Below are 16,215 nucleotides of genomic sequence, written 5' to 3'. Positions count from 1 at the left end.
ATTCTGTGCTCTCTGGTGGTAGTGCCGTTTTAGCACTGTGCGAGTCTTAAGTGATTTGTCACATAAGTGACATTATAAACATTTTGAGTTTTTAACAACGACACACAGCATAGACAAATTAATTTGTCTATGCACACAGTAAGGGAACGAGACGTTTTGACACATGATAACAACAATTGCCGCGTCCGCGTGGTGCAGTTCGGATGTTTCAAGTTTCAATTCCATGTTCCGTTCCGAAATTCCGATGCCAATTCCGCTGTCCCACGGCGCGGTGGTGGTAGGTTGTGCCGGTTGTGGCGAAACGGCACACGGAAGATTTCTCAGGTGCCGTTTGACGTCACTAACTGCTGACGTCACTTTGAGGGAACACCAATACCGCAACGATACGGATTTGAGCCATCGGCCTCGGTGGTGCAGTGGATAGCGTTGCGGCTGTTGCGGGCTGATAATCCGAATGTTCCGGGTTCGAATCCCGCCGGCGGCACTAAATTTTTATCGACAATTTTTTCATATCAGCAAGTTTGGTTGGTTTGGTTAGGTTATGACGGTTTAATTTTATAATTTAAAAATTATAAAATTGAATTTTAGACAATTATAATTTTATTTTATGAACAAAACTATTTTTTAGATTAGTAAACCTTTATTCGATTTTTCCATTATCAGCTCGTTTGGTTAGTTTGGTTAGGTTATGACAGTTTAATTTAATAATAGAAAATTATAAAATTGTCTGTTTCTTCAGACGCAGCTGTTAGTGACGTCAGCAGTTAGTGACGTCAAACGGCACCTGAGAAATCTTCCGTGTGCCCCACCGCCGGTTGTGGTGCTCCATTAACACTCACATTCAGCTGACGAAAATTGCTAACCTTTATAATAACAATAACCTAACCTCAATTAATTTTGCTATTGTCTTGTTTTGTTTTCCTCTAAGTTTTGAGGTTTACCCATAGATAAAACCACTACTCCCCCAAGGTTTTACCATTGACTATTGATTGATATAATAAGCAAAGGTTTTACTATAGGCCTAGTTGCGTTTGTGTATTAGTGATGGGCGATACGGACGCGTATCGCGATACGGCGATACGATACGTATCGGAAAAAATATCGTATCGCCGTATTGAATCGGGCGTCTGTATCGCGATACGCGAATCGTATCGTCAAAAATATCGAAAAACGATACGTATCGTATCGTTTCCCCCTCCCCTACCTAACCTAGAAACGGCAAATTTATATAAGTACCTGGGGACCAAGCTTTGCTCGGGGAAAATCATTAGTTTACTCTGAAAACAGTTTTAGTATTGCAGATACATTAATCCATTTCCACACTCCACACTGATCGCCTTTACTACTTCCTTCACAACTCCCTACGTCTTGGACCTGTTTCCCTATCCTTCCGATAGCATTTTAGGATTGCAGATACATTAATGTAAATTGCCACAGACAGTTCCCACCACGGCCGCCTTTAACTCCAGGCCGCGGCCTGTAGTTAAAGGCGGCCGTGGTTCCCACACTCTGCACTAGCACTACTAGTGCTAGATAGCACGTTAGTGGAAATGGACTGGACTGGGATGGGACTGTTACATTATCAAGTAAAAACCTAAAATACAGACGTCAAAAACTCCTATTCCTATTTCAAACTACACATCCACAGAGTATCTGTACTGTTCCTTGTCGCCATAAATGACCTCGAATTAAATGGTATGGCCCTTAGATTTGCGGATGACACTACCATCTTCTCGTCTGGTGCAAATCCTACTCTTGCACTTGAGACAGCTGACATCCAATTTGAAGAAGCGAAACACTGGTTTGCGTCCAACAAATTAAAATTGAATGAAGACAAGACGCAGAGACTTGTACTCTCAGTCACCACGTACAAGATGTACCAAACGTAAATCTTCTTGGTTTTGCAATTGATCCAAAACTTGCTTGGGATAAACACATCCAATCAGTTGGAAAAAGACTGTCCAGGGTGGTCCATCTACTTCGGAAGTTGACTAGGCTTGTCAGTAAACCTTATTTGATTATAGTGTACCATGCTCTGTTCCATAGTATTTTAAGCTATGGTCTCCTTCTCTGGGGCCATGCACCATCATGTCTTGAAATTCTCAAATTGCAGAAGAAAGCAGTACGTATTTTAACTTCTAGTAAAAGAAATGACCATTGCAAACCTCTGTTTGTCAGCACCGGTATTTTAACTATTGTCAGTCATTACATTTTTTGTCAGCCGACCATGTGAAGGCAAACCTACATAAATTCCCTACAAGAAATACTGTTCATAGCCATGGTACAAGACATCGCTCCGACCTGGACATACCGTTCTGCCGGCTGTCTAAAACCAAAAACTCTTTCCCAACGCTTGCCCTGAAGATTTACAACCACCTGCCTACGTCAATCAAGAACCAAGGGGAAACGGCCTTTCGTACAGCCCTGAAAAACTTGTTGAGGGAGAAACCATACTACAGCCTACAAGACTTTTTTAATAAAAAACTCTTAAGTCAATAAGCCTGCGGCAAAATCATCCACCGCCAAAGTACTTTTAAATACAGTTCATACTTCAATCTATGGAAGTTCTTATGTATATAGTGTAAATAGAAAAAAAAAGAAAATTGACGCAACCTATCCGGCTTTGCTGGTCTCGGTCAAGGAGGAGGTAATTAAGGTAATTAAGTACAGATTTTGCAGTTTGCTCGGCCTGCGGGGGCATACGCAAAAAAGTGTAAAAATATCGTTTTGACATGAATCGTATCGCTCTATGTGCCGATATAAATACAAATATCGTTTTAGGCGATACGATACGTATCGTTTTTCAAATATCGTATCGAAATATCGTATCGTCCCTCGCGTATCGCGATATTCCGATACGATACGATACGTATCGCACATCACTATTGTGTATGTGGAACTTACTTATCGTTTGTCATATTTTTGTTAGCCTCTAACTTGTATATTAGTCTAGATTATAGCCTATATGGTTAAATGAAGAGGAAGATAGTACGGTAGGTTTTTAGTATTATCTGGCCAAATAATATAACAAAAATATGGAAAGTCATCCACAGGAAATGAGCTTTGTTAGGTCATATGACGACTTTGCAGCTCGCTTAAATGAGCATGAAATTACCACCCACACTAAATATATATTAGAGAAATCCTACAAGAATTTTAGTGCTGGCAGAGGTAAGAAATAACTTATATTTTTGTTTCCTTGATATGGTTTAAATAGAAAACACAAATAGGCCAAGGCCTAGCTTAGGCTGCAGTTTACTTGACGTCCTACACTCATTCGAATGAAAAAAAAAGTGCAGCCCTAGCTTAACATGGGGAAATATAAAATTTGAACTATCAAATTGAAAATATGGTTTATTAATCAATATTTTTAGTGTATCAATTATAAAATTAAACTGTCATGAGTTAACCCAACTTATCTAACCAAACTTGCTGATAGTGAAAAAAAATGAATGAAGGTTTAGGCTAAGTCAGGCCCATTAACTTAATCGATTTGAAAGTTTCAATCGGTATTAGCACAGCCCAGTTAAGAAACTGTACCCCCGATTGAAACTATCGAATCGATTAGTAACTTAAACCTTCATTCAATTTGTTTCACTATCAGCAAGTTTGGTTAGTTAGGTTGGGTTATGACAGTTTAATTTTAAGTTATAATTTATATAGGCTAGTAAAAATATCGATTATTAAACCATATTTTCAATTTGATAGTTTCAATCGATATTAGCATAGCCCAGTTAAGAAACTGTACCCCATCGAAGTATCAAACATAAAATTATATTCAACTAAGTAATAACCTAGCTTAACTGAGCTTGGTAATTATTGCGTAACTTAGTTACCGTGACCATGTGAACCTTTATTTGAAAATAATGGTGCTAGTTTTCAGGTTAAAAGTGAGTCTAATATTTACTTTAAATCACTTAGAATTAACATTAGGTAATTTGATAGTTAAACTTATTTAAAGTTTCTGTTAAGAATATTGTAAGTAACATTTCGAGTTACAATTTTAAAAGAAAAAAAAACCTAAAACGTGTTGAGCACTGACAAATAAAACTCGGCACAATTCTAACCTACCCTAACCAAATTCTATAACATTAGCAAATTTCTGTTGTCAGAAAAGGCATAACATAGCCCTAGTGAGGATTGCAGGTCGTTCTTTATGTAAATTTGTGACTGCACTTTAAGTCCTTGAAAGGTTAACTTAGTTAGATTAGGTACGGTAAGATAAAGTATATAAAGAACTGAGTTGTTGGTTTAAATGTTACCTCCAGACAATTTTTGTGAAATTAAAACACTTGGCCTAGAATTTAATTTAATTTTTTTTTTTTTTTACAGACAGTGCAAAATGGTACTACTATTTAAGAAAATATAAACCTACGATCATATCAATCCTTTAACAGTAACTTAGTCTACTTTATTTATATTGCAACTGTTTGTAGTTATATACATGTTTAGGTAAGTTCTCTTCACCAACAGGATTGTTGATAGGTGGATTTTTGCAAGTAGTTTTTATGAATAAAACTATAAATTTTACTTTTATTCACAAATCTGTCCGTAAAAAATAATATTTTACAATGATTTTTGCAGTATACCCAACCACAGAACAGAGAGTTCACTGGCTGAAGGATATTCCATACTATCTGTTTTCTACAAGAACTTACTATTGCCATCAAGGGAGAGATAAAAATAAAAGCTTCAAAATGAAATACAAGGCGAAAAGAGATAAAATGGTAGGCCTAAGTAAGATCTGATGACAAAAGCATGCTGTTTGAATGTTATCGGGAGTTAACAAAGAGTACCGGTAGGCACATTTAATTTTGTTAATACTTAATGTTGTTTATGAAAAATTCTGAACCTAAATGAAGAAAATTCAGTAAATCAATACTAAAAAAAGTCCAATGGTGTGGATTATTTTAAGATTATTTTAAGAATAGGCCTAGATATAAAGATTGATGTACTTTAGCACAATTTTCAGCCAGTTACTCATCAAAATTAGTTGTAGTAGAATACCTTTTTATAGTAGAATCTTTTCTATTTTATTATAGCCTATGTACAATATTAATAAAGAGATTTCAATATGATAAAAATTTTTCTATCCATTTGACGGCTTATTTTTATATATTTCTTTTAAACACTTTTGTTTTAGAGTTTCGTTGCTATCAGCAAACCAGTTGATATTTCATGATCTATTAAAAATCCGATTCCCTCATAGGCTACAATTTTGTAAAGTAACCCACCAATAAAAATCTTGAAATCTTAAATCTTGAATGGTTTATTTTTATTTCCCATGTTATCGGTCATGTTTGCTTACACGGCCGATCTATGTTGAATAATTGAAACTGTACAGTGGAACCTCGATAAAAAGTCACCCTTGATAACAACAGTATCATTTTTATATCCCTTAGAATTTATTTTACCCTTAATCACATGTTATTGTAAACCTCAATAAGAAGACAACCTTGATAACAAGTCTTATTTTATAATCCCCATGAGAGTCTTGTTGTCTAGATTCCACTGTACTTTATAAGACGATCCTTATAATAAACCGAAAGTGGCACAACACTACCAACTGGCGCGGCTAGGGACAACGTTGTATTGTGCATACTAATATAAACGCAGCTTTTAGTCAACCATAAGAGTGATTTTAAATTTGGACCAATGAAAAACGTAGTGTAGTATGTAAACAAACTAGCTTTTACAAGATGCATAATCTTCGTCCCTATTTGTACAAACACACCTTTATATTGTGTATTAAAACACAAAAGACAACTTTTTATGCTAAACATTCATAAAAGTGATCTGATTTTTTGTGGCACACTATACATCTTGTTACATTGTTTAGTGAATCCATGAGCTGCATTTAGCAAAGTTTTTTTCAGGCTCTGGAGGACCACTCTTTTGTCAAGAGATACAAGCAAACGTATGTGACAAAAAAATTGGACTGCCCAGCTAAATTTCATGTCTCCAGAGTAATAATGATGCCAGAACACAAAGTAAGTATCCAAGTGAGTCACAATTTGCGATTTGTGGTAGGCCTAATTAAATTGATCCACTCGGCCCAGTGTAAACTAAAAAAAATCACTTGAATCAGTGAAAAGGCTAAAAATCAATTATTTATTTTATTATTAGCTACTTTACTTTGGTGTAACCTACTTTTCTCCTTATTTAGTACACTAGCTTTGATTATTGATAGAACTATACATTCCATTTCCATGTTAAAATGTGTCACATTCTTTTACAATTAGCCTCTTTTAGCGAATTTCCCTACAGGGAAGTAGCTATCACCGTAAGTGGCATGGTAAGACCTAGGCCCGGGACCGATTTACATTTTCTTTTTGATGTCCTCAGAGGCCAAAAACACCATTCGTTCAAATTTTTATATATGTGTGTATATATATATATATATATATATACTTACTTACTCTTACTCCTGTGGCCATTGGAAACCTAGGTGGTTTTTGGCCTCGCCAACCATGTGCCTCCAAGCTCTTCTATCCTCTGCCAGCTCCAAGTCTGCTCCCATTCCTCTCAAGTCCTTCGTCACCTCATCAACCCATCGCATTCTTGGTCTACCTAATGGTCTCCTTCCTTCTGGTATACCTCTGAGTACCATCTTTACCATCTCTCTCTCACTTCTACGGTTAATATGGCCCATCCATCTCAACCTCCTACTCTTAACTATTCCCACAATATCTGATTCACCATATAATTCTTTTAACTCTCTATTTTTCCTTATCCTCCATGCATTTCCTTCTTTTACTGGTCCAAAAATTCTTCTCAAAATTTTGTTTTCAAAAGTAATAAGGCGCTTCTGGGATTTTTTGGTAAAAGACCAAGTTTCTGACCCGTATAGCAATACAGGTTGCACTATAGTTTTATACATTCTTATTTTAGTGGTTTTTGATAGCAGTTTGCTTTTGAATAATTTTATTAAACTCCAGTATGATCTTTCTGCGGCTGTGAGTCTGCTCTGAATTTCCATTTCTTCTCTATATATATATAGATTTATAAAAATCAAAAACATATTTAACAAAGTACCCTTTTACATATATATATATATATATATGTAAAGCTATATATATATAGCTATATATATATAGCTATATATATATAGCTATATATAAAAAGCTATATATATATGTATTGTAGAGCTATATATATGTAAGCTCTACAATAGACTGCCCCTTCACATTAAAGAACTCCTTCTTGAACCTTTTAAAGTTAAGCTAAAACAATGGCTGAGTAGGAAGTGTTTTTATTCCATTGAGGAATACTTTACTACTGCAATGGACTTTTGAGTATGAATCCGGCCGCCATGGAGTGTAAATACTGTAAATATTAGTTTATTAATTCTTAAAAGTAAATTTTATTTGACAAGATCAATCCAGACATCTGGTCAACGATCGCCAGTTGGTAATGGTAATGGTAATGGTATATATAGATTTATATATATATGTGTGTGTGTCTGTGAACACGATAACTTGAGTAATTTTTGTCCGATTTTGATGAAATTTGGTTTAAAGGTGTAAGGCGGGATAAACTTGAGTGAGTTCTCAAACCAGCGTGATCAGACAATGGAAACAGGGATTTAAGGGGGGTTTTATGGGGGTAAAAATTGATTTTTCTAATTTTTGACCCTGAAAACACACCTATAGACCTTTTTAAAGAGCTAAAAAAAATTTGTATAAGTTATTGGAGTGTTTTTGTACATTGATAACAAAAAAATTCAAAAAAATATAAATTTAAAATTTGCTTGGTTAAGGTTTTGATAAAACTTAGCAAATTAATTTTTTTTTTACCTTAATAGGATATAAAAGAATCATGAAACTAAATTATTTTCAAATACTTTTTTATTATTACAAATTTAATGCAAAAAGTCCATAATGCTTTTAATAATCTAAATGATGTATTCTAACTAAGGCTACGATTATACTAGGACGCTGGTGTCCGGGAGGCCGGCGTCCGGGACGCTTTAATTTAAATGGGGGCGATTATACTAGGGATGCCAGTGCCGTATGCTTTAAAAGCAACTTTGTGAAGTTGTACATGGATGACAACGAACTGGAGATTTTTCCTCCGGATAAGTCCATCTACTTAAGATGAAATAGACTGAACAACAAATTCACATCGGTCGAAGCTAATCTACGTGGGTTGCGGGGTCTTGACTGGAATAAACCCAGCCAGATCCACACCTAATGAAAAACGTTCTGATTCCACTTCCCCATAGCACTCACGAAAACCCTGCTCAGCGTAAGCCAGCTTTGATAGGTCTCAAATAATAGATTAACTACATTTTATTCAATTCTAACTACTCCTCGCCATTGTGACACGCCTGCAGCAACTTGCCCTAAACATGATATCGACAGTTGTAAAGTTTAATTTAGTTACTTGAGTTAATTTATTGTTGGTTGATCTTGGTCTAAGTTAGAAAAGATATGATTCCCCTTACCCCCTTTATCCCCCAAAAGATTAATTAACTAGTTATACATTATGGCTAGGGTACTTTACCAAACGAAGACAACCTAGTTTTTCCTTCCTTCCGCCTCCCTCGATGATTCCGCCAAGACAAACCAGCAGGCCGGTCCGTTCCTCGTTTGCCGGCAGTAGCGCTAGTGTCGCAGGTGTCTGACTACAGTTCCGCTTGTCGTCCGATCAGCTGATCGGGTTGACTCTTACCTTATTCTTTAATTGTTGGCGGGGATGTGGGTTATTTCCACAGGGTGGCGATGAACTTGTGATTTTCCCGCTGAAGAAGTCCATTTACCCAAGATGAGATAGACTGAGCGACAAATTCACATCGGTCGAAGTTATTCTCACAAATTTCATCACAAACCGATTTCACGTGGTCCGTTGTTGTCAACCATAGAACTATGAACATGGAACGCTGACTCAATGCAGCGAAAACGAGCCGGCCGCGGACGGGCTCTCCTCACCCCAAGTCAGTGTATGTAGCGGCACTGTCCCATGTATTACAATGGACGCGTTACGTTTTCCTACACATTCCGTCAGGTTTTCAGGCTTTATCATTATTATTAAGAACTTGATTGTGGTGATTTATTGTTGTGTGAAGATTCCTTTATCACACTATTGAAAATACACTTAGTTTTTACGAGTAGGTTTTATTGTTTGTTGTGCATTGAATGCCACACAGAACATTTCGATTCATTATTCACTCAAACTTACTCACACCACTCGTATATTCGGGATAAAATACGCACCTAGGTGGAATACTCATCTCAATAATTGATATTGATAGTAATGATAATGGATTTACTTGGTTATTAAACATTAACTGCGTGAATGCCAATCTAATTTACTATGTTTCAGTTTTTATTACACCTGTGCCTGGCTCGTATACTAGAGAAAATAGCTCCAACTGGTCTTATGAAACTTTGTTTGCTAAGATGAAATTATAATTTAAGTTACTAAATTAGCCTTTTTCTTAACAATTTGGTAGGTTAAAGCGTGTTAAAAACAGGTGCGAAGGTTTTTTAGTATATTATAAAACATTGATCCCTTAAATTACCCGTTTACTTACAGTACCCACTCATAATACTCAACCAACTTCCCTAATCTTAGCATACTGACTCTTACATATTTGTTCGTCATTCAAGTATTATTTCTTGTTAAGAAGAACATTGAAATGCTTAATACAAACTCATCCGTGCATTTTTATACAGTAACTCCAAACAAAGGGAACACATAGCAAGGCCTAGTATTACACAAATATTTGAATAGCCATTGTTACCGCCAAATTTTATATTATAAAACATATTGTATATTTATAGAAATTTTACTATTTAAGAAGTTTTTCCCACTTTGTGAAGTTTCTTAATAATGAGACATTTTATTCTACTGAGGACAGTTAGTGTTAAATAACCCAACAGAATTTTGAATTTTTAAATCAGGAATTTTAAAGTGATCAATGGGATTTGCTTTTTCTAAAAAAAATATGATCGGTCCAAATTTTTCCAAAACCACGCATATAGTCTCATGGGTAATTTTTTTGAGCCGTCATAAGAGTCTTCATAAAATGAAATAATATGCATATAATTTGATTAAGTTATATTGTTTCCTCAAAATTCAAAATCAGAGTTTGTGCTAATTAACAGAAACTCTAACGCATCAGTAACACTGTTACTTAAGATATGTCCTGTTAATCTATCCGTTTTTCCTTGTTATTAAAAAATGTACGTGTGAGTTTTGGAAAGCTCATTAAACATTCTTTTGTTTGCAGAAATTTTTTTTACATATCAAGATAATTTTTGCCTTTGTATGTCCACGCAGTAGGCTATACAGGCATGTCATCGTATTAAACAGTTTTCAATTAAGTGATTAATTAAACAATAAGGCTAGTGAACTAGTGATGCGAAACATAGGCTAGGAGCATGTGTCGCATAGTACACTCTGCACCACAACACTGACTTGGGGTGGGGGGAGCCGAGTAGGGCCGGCTCGTTTCTAAGCGCCTAGCGCAGCTTGAGTCGGCATTCCACTTGTAGTTCTATGTTGTCAACACACCCTGAACAAAACAATTAATGACTCGCGTGTACTCGTACTACAATCACTACGGTGTCCGATCAAAACCACGTTTAACTCCCCGACCACTATTTTATGATTGACTATGACTCGCTCAGGTCTCCTCCATCGACTAACTGACTTTACTTTTTTAATGTTCAAACAAATTGTTTTACTACCACGCTGCTAGCGCCCAATCTCCGAACTTTATTATTGTAAATGCAATGTTGATAATGCAGATCGTTGCATAGTGCTGCGCTCTACAATTTAATTTTGAAACCATTCACCGTGGGACTTTGATCTACTGTACTTTTCCACGACTTACTTATTACATATTTTGTTATCTTTTGTTTCCTTTGCCTCCGGATGGTATATTCTATTATTTCCGATTCCCACGGCAAATATGTTAGAGTTGATATTTTATAGGTCAAATTAATTTGTATATAAATAGTATATAAATGTAAATTTGTATATAAATGTATAAATAGTAGTTTTAGTCCTCAATCCCCTGCTTCTTCTTTAAACTTAACAGTCAATACAACACCCCCAATAAAGTAAAAACAAAATTAACAAACTAAATTCATAAAAGGTATTTCACCAAAACATACAGCATCTCAATTCAAGAATTAACACACTAGAAGCAACTTTACATGAAGCACATGATTCGTTCCGATCGTCGGCAATTTCGCCACATCGTGAGTGACTAGGATAACATTTCCGCGATCCCAAAAATTATCATCCGTATTGTAGCTGACGATGATTGTGTCTCCACGATTGTGAGAGATGTTCACGATGATTCCGCCAACCCAGAAGACGATGATGATATCTCCCTGATCATGGAGATCTTCACGCTTGAACTGTGACCGTGAAGATAGCGCTGCGAACGCGGTATATATTAATGATCGCGCTACAACCTTGGAATATTTTAAAGATGTTGCCGTGACCGCTGGACATGTAGACTATTGTGCCGTGACTGTGGGAAATGTTGACGATGGTACCGTGACCATGAGACATGTTGACGATGGTGCCGTGACCGCAGGAAATGTTGACGATGGTACCGTGACCACGAGACATGTTGGCGATAGTGCTAGGATCACGCAACATGTTGACGATTGTGCCGTGACTGCGGGACATGTTGACCATTGTGCCGTGACCCCGACATATGATGATGGTACTGTGACTGCGAGACAGAAAAAGGTGTAGTAACATGAACGGACCAAGCTTTTGGTCGGGATTTAAAAAAACGGGGTAATGATAAAGTCTGGAAAAAGATGGGAATTCCATTTAAAGAATCTGGTAGACACTCTGAATATTGATAAAAGCAATCCTTTACCTACCTACTGAATAAAAAAGTATTTATTGTAGTATTTTTCTTTTCAGTTTCATGAGTCAGTTTCAAGGAGTTATCAGAAAACAAAGTTTTCAACTGTTTTGAGAAGAAAAATAGAAAATGGCGAAAGTTTGGGCGAAGAAGGCTTCATATTCAACTTGCCCACTATTCAACAGCATGCAAACCACTTGACTGGTGAAAGCGCTGCATTTACTGAACCGGTTGATAGAAGAGTAAGAGCCTACATTGATGAGCTAGTCATCAGAGGTGAACGGAATGCTGTAGTAATTTCAAAACTACTCAAGTCCTACGTTCAAAATGAACTTCAACAAAAAGACGAGCTCAGAAGAAGATTTTATCCAAACATGAAAACAATTAGAAAATTAGTGTCATCATCAAAATTAAAACTGAGGAAGAGTCCAATTTTTCAGCAAAACACAAACTTACTAGTCGAAAGTTTAAATAACAATGATCTGGTATGCTTCAGGCCCAGCACCCCAGGTATACCATCTCAGTACATTTTGCTACACTTGGTATTTTGAAGTCCAATCAGAGGGCAGGTCGATTTGGAACATGCAGTAATTCTCTGCCAAAACACTCCATAATTCGAAGGGAGGTATTCCTTCCTGTCATAACGGGAATCTATACATCCCATTATTACAGTAGTATGTCTTAAATAATGTCTTTGATGACACAAGAACTAACAGCAAAAAGCAAACAAAAAAGTGTGGTTTTTTTCTAAGACTGAAATATTATTCAACTGAAAAATTATTATTGTTAGCTGTACAATGAGGCAACTCACTATCTTAGTCTTAATCTATCCCATTTTGCAACTAAAAATCAAATTATATCAGTTGTTTTTTATATGATCTTTTTGAACTTGATAGGAAATTTTAAATGCTAAATAAAAGTGTTCTTACATTTGTTTAATTAAATCAGCAATTTTTTTTATCAAGGTAACTTTTGTTCCAGACATGGGTCTCTTATGTCTTAATATATATACTAAGTTTCATAAAGATCAATGTAACAATCCAAAGATAAAAATGTTTGTATGTAAAAAAAAATACAAAATGGCGTGTATCTGGTTAGTTAAGCAATTTAGGAAAAGTTTTTATCTTTATGTTCTCTTTATTTTGACCCAAGGAATCACTACATAAATAATGTTCCCACTTTTTTTGAACACCCTGTATACAGGGTGTTTGAAACTGGTGTGGACAGACATAATTGACTATCTCACAGTAATTTGACTCTTCCTATAAAATATTTGTATCTCAGCAAACTGTGGTATTATCATCAGTAGTATTATCATCCTTTAACATGAAAGATGTTTGTTGTCACCCAATTGTCCCTTCAATAGGGATGGACGAGATTGGATTTTTTGTTCGAGACGAGACAGGATTTTTTATTTCTCATAACATTTTGAGACATACATAAATGTAAACTTTCTCTGTATTATTTGATCAGTGGTCATCAACCGAAGTTTTTCCTTTGTACTGTGTTTAGGTTGTGTCTTGATTTTAACATATGCTATGATTCTTTGTTTTGTTTACATTTACATTTTGTAACCATCATGGCAACCCATAAGCCCAATGTTAAAATTTGAAAACTTTGAGTCACTTTAAAATTACATAGGCATTATCAAAAATTGAAATTGGTTACGTCTAAACCATCCAATTATTTGATCAAACAACCTTGGTAAGTTTGGCTAAAATATGTTCAGCCGTTATTGAGATTAAGTGCTATAAAGATTGCATTGAAGTTGATCCCAAAGAGCTTCGCTTCGCTCCGCTCAATAAATCTCATTCTTGTTATATTTTTGTAGGATTTCATAATTTTAAATTTGAACCATCCGTTTTAGAAATATCAACAAATGCACCCATAAAGTTAATTAAACATCACTAATTAAATAAAAACTTTGTCTTGCCTATCATATTTTTAGAAAAGAAAGTTAATTTAGTTTTTTATTGATTTTTTTATTTCAGAAAATACTATGGAGAATGCTGAAAATTCCAGTCTGCAATATGAAGAATTGCCTAAACAAAGTAGCAAAAGGATGAAGCTAACTAACAAAAACAACGCATTGTTGAAATCGCTCCAATCTATGCTTCAGTATCTTGGGGTGAACATGTTGGAGAATCTACACAATTCATTAGAAGAACTAATTAACAAGTATTCTTCTAGAATTAAATCTGTTAAAATAAATAGGTTGCCAGTAGAAGTTAAAGCCAACACCTGTGTAAAAGAGAAGAAGCTGGAACTTGGTGAAAAAGAACGAACTGATGGCGTATGCTTACTTGCAGATAATATGAAGGAATCTCAACAGTTGGTGTTTGAAGATGACATTTGTGTTTTGGTATCAGGAAAAGTTCCAATGTAATAATGTAATAAATGTTTCATGTTTGAATCGTCTGAATCAGTTCCACCTAGCATGAAAGTGATTTTAATTGTGCTCATAAGTGTCTCATACATAAGTTTTAAGTTTTTATAGTCTCATCAAGATTTTAACACTATTTTTGAACATAAACAATAACTGATATCCCACACAAGTTGAATTCAAACCTTTTTTTAAAGCCATAATCGGCATTTTACTCCTGTAGGTACCACCAACATGTTTAGGTTTGACCTTTTACTTTTTAGATAGTTCGTAATGTGTGTCACAGTTAATAGGTATCCGCAACAGCTACCTAGTGATATTCAGAACGGATGTTGTTATATTTTTAAGCTCTACAGTTTAAAAGTGTGCTTGTAATTTTGACTTATGTTGCACAGGGGCCCGTTGTGTAGTTGTAGTAGTCTTCAGGTTTGCTGTAGCGGGGATATTTATAATATTTCTTGATTTTGATTAGTCGATATCGCCTATACCTGTTTTTAGGGTATATCTGGAAAAAGTATAATATCAGTCTGGAAAACCTGGAAAAGTCAGGGAATTTTATTTTCCAAATTTAGTAGCAACCCTGAAAACTCACATCTATTCCTTAAAAGTGTAAGGACCCATACCTAAATCAAATACCCCCGCCGCAGCAACTTCGCAGACTAAGCGAATTTCAAGTTGTCTGATTACATTTTTACTAAATATTTCCATAAATAAGACATATTTACAGTATTCCAAATTTAAATAAACATTAGATTTAACGAGTGGTTAGGTTTGCTGCTATGGGGAAGGTAAAAAGTGTTTTTGCCCATACATCAATAGTATAGGATGAAATAAATAAATTTGCCAAATTTTATCGATATATATCCATAAACAAGTAAACTACAACAATTTTCATTTTGTCCATAAAAATAACATGGGAATTTTAAATTACACTATTTTTGAATTTTCTCTGTGACCGTTAGGCATACAGCGCTTCAATATACTAAATTATATCTTTTTTAAGCTCTACAAAACGGTTTAAAAAGAAATTGCAAAAATTTTTGAGGTACTTCAGTATTAAACGGAGGCCACATTTTGTCAGCGCGCTGCGGCGGTTATGTTAGGTTGGGTTATCATAATAGAAAGTATCGTTCGATTCATAACGAAGCGAGGAAAGTCCTACACACATAATATTTACGATAACCCAACCTAACATAACCGCCGCAGCGCGCTGACAAAATGTGGCCTCCGTTTAATACTGAAGTACCATTTTTGATTTTAGGGTAAAAAATGGGAAAACCCCATTTTTACCCTGTAAGGCCCCCCATAAACCCCCGTTCCCATGGTCCGATTATGCTGGTTTGCAAACTTGTTTGAACAAATTTAATAAAAATTGGATAAATTTTTCTCGAGTTATCGCGCTAACAGACACATATCTTACTAATCTTACTAATATTATAAATGTGAAAGTTTGTGTATTTGTTTGTTTGAAGTTCAATCACGCATTAACTACTGGACGGATTGGGCTGAAATTTGGCATGATGATAGCTCACATTGCATATTCTTACCTCAACTCAAATCCATCTTGGATACGCCGTTTTGAAATGTGATAAATTAATTTAAATATGAAGGCGGTGTTGTGACCTATCATTTTGAACTACTTTTTTATATTGAACTCAATGCCGCAATCCGTTTTTGGTTATCAAGCTTTCTTGGTGAAATATTAATATTCTCTTTTTCAATATTTTAAAAACCAAAGATGCAAATGAAAAACGGATTGCGGCATTAAGTTCAACATGAAAAAGTAGCTCGAAATGATGGGTCACAACACCACCTTCATATTTAAATTAATTCATCTCATATCAAAATGGATGATCCAAGATGGCGGCCGAAAAAATTACATCTGTCATAACCAAGTGAAAATAGGTCGACAATGAATGATGGTGTATACTTATCGTTATCTAGCACTATTTTGAGATTATGGTCTTAGTTTGTAAATGCACAATGTTAAAATGGG

At 35.3% G+C, this 16,215-nt stretch overlaps 1 protein-coding gene across 3 annotated transcripts; it reads left to right on the top strand.

Moving 5' to 3' along the window:
- The first annotated feature begins 896 nt into the window (after nt 1-896).
- Nucleotides 897-14,249, top strand: LOC128989858 (uncharacterized). 3 transcript variants are annotated; one of them, XM_054411944.1, is made up of 5 exons: nt 897-1,035; nt 4,585-4,727; nt 5,877-5,990; nt 11,896-12,346; nt 13,828-14,249. In XM_054411944.1, the coding sequence occupies exons 2-5, from the start codon at nt 4,698-4,700 to the stop codon at nt 14,220-14,222; spliced, it is 990 nt and encodes a 329-aa protein (XP_054267919.1). In that variant the 5' UTR covers nt 897-1,035; nt 4,585-4,697; the 3' UTR covers nt 14,223-14,249. The 3 variants fall into 3 exon arrangements, with proteins under 3 accessions (XP_054267919.1, XP_054267918.1, XP_054267917.1); XM_054411943.1 differs by lacking the exon at nt 897-1,035 and adding an exon at nt 2,638-2,656; XM_054411942.1 differs by lacking the exon at nt 897-1,035 and adding an exon at nt 2,892-3,171.
- Nucleotides 14,250-16,215: the final 1,966 nt, after the last annotated feature.

Source organism: Macrosteles quadrilineatus, unplaced genomic scaffold, assembly GCF_028750875.1.
Source record: "Macrosteles quadrilineatus isolate MER2022 unplaced genomic scaffold, UCM_ALF_1.0 Scaffold_3__2_contigs__length_128488019, whole genome shotgun sequence".
NCBI lineage: Eukaryota > Metazoa > Arthropoda > Insecta > Hemiptera > Cicadellidae > Macrosteles > Macrosteles quadrilineatus.
Note: the sequence above shows the minus strand (reverse complement) of the source record. Positions and strands in the feature narration are given on the sequence as shown.

Coding starts and splice junctions, on each gene's coding strand:
- LOC128989858 (XM_054411942.1), top strand. CDS start 3,036: ATGGAAAGTCATCCACAGGAAATGAGCTTTGTTAGGTCATATGACGAC. Junction 3,172..4,584: donor GAATTTTAGTGCTGGCAGAG/GTAAGAAATAAC, acceptor TGATTTTTGCAG/TATACCCAACCACAGAACAG. Junction 5,991..11,895: donor TAATGATGCCAGAACACAAA/GTAAGTATCCAA, acceptor TTTTCTTTTCAG/TTTCATGAGTCAGTTTCAAG.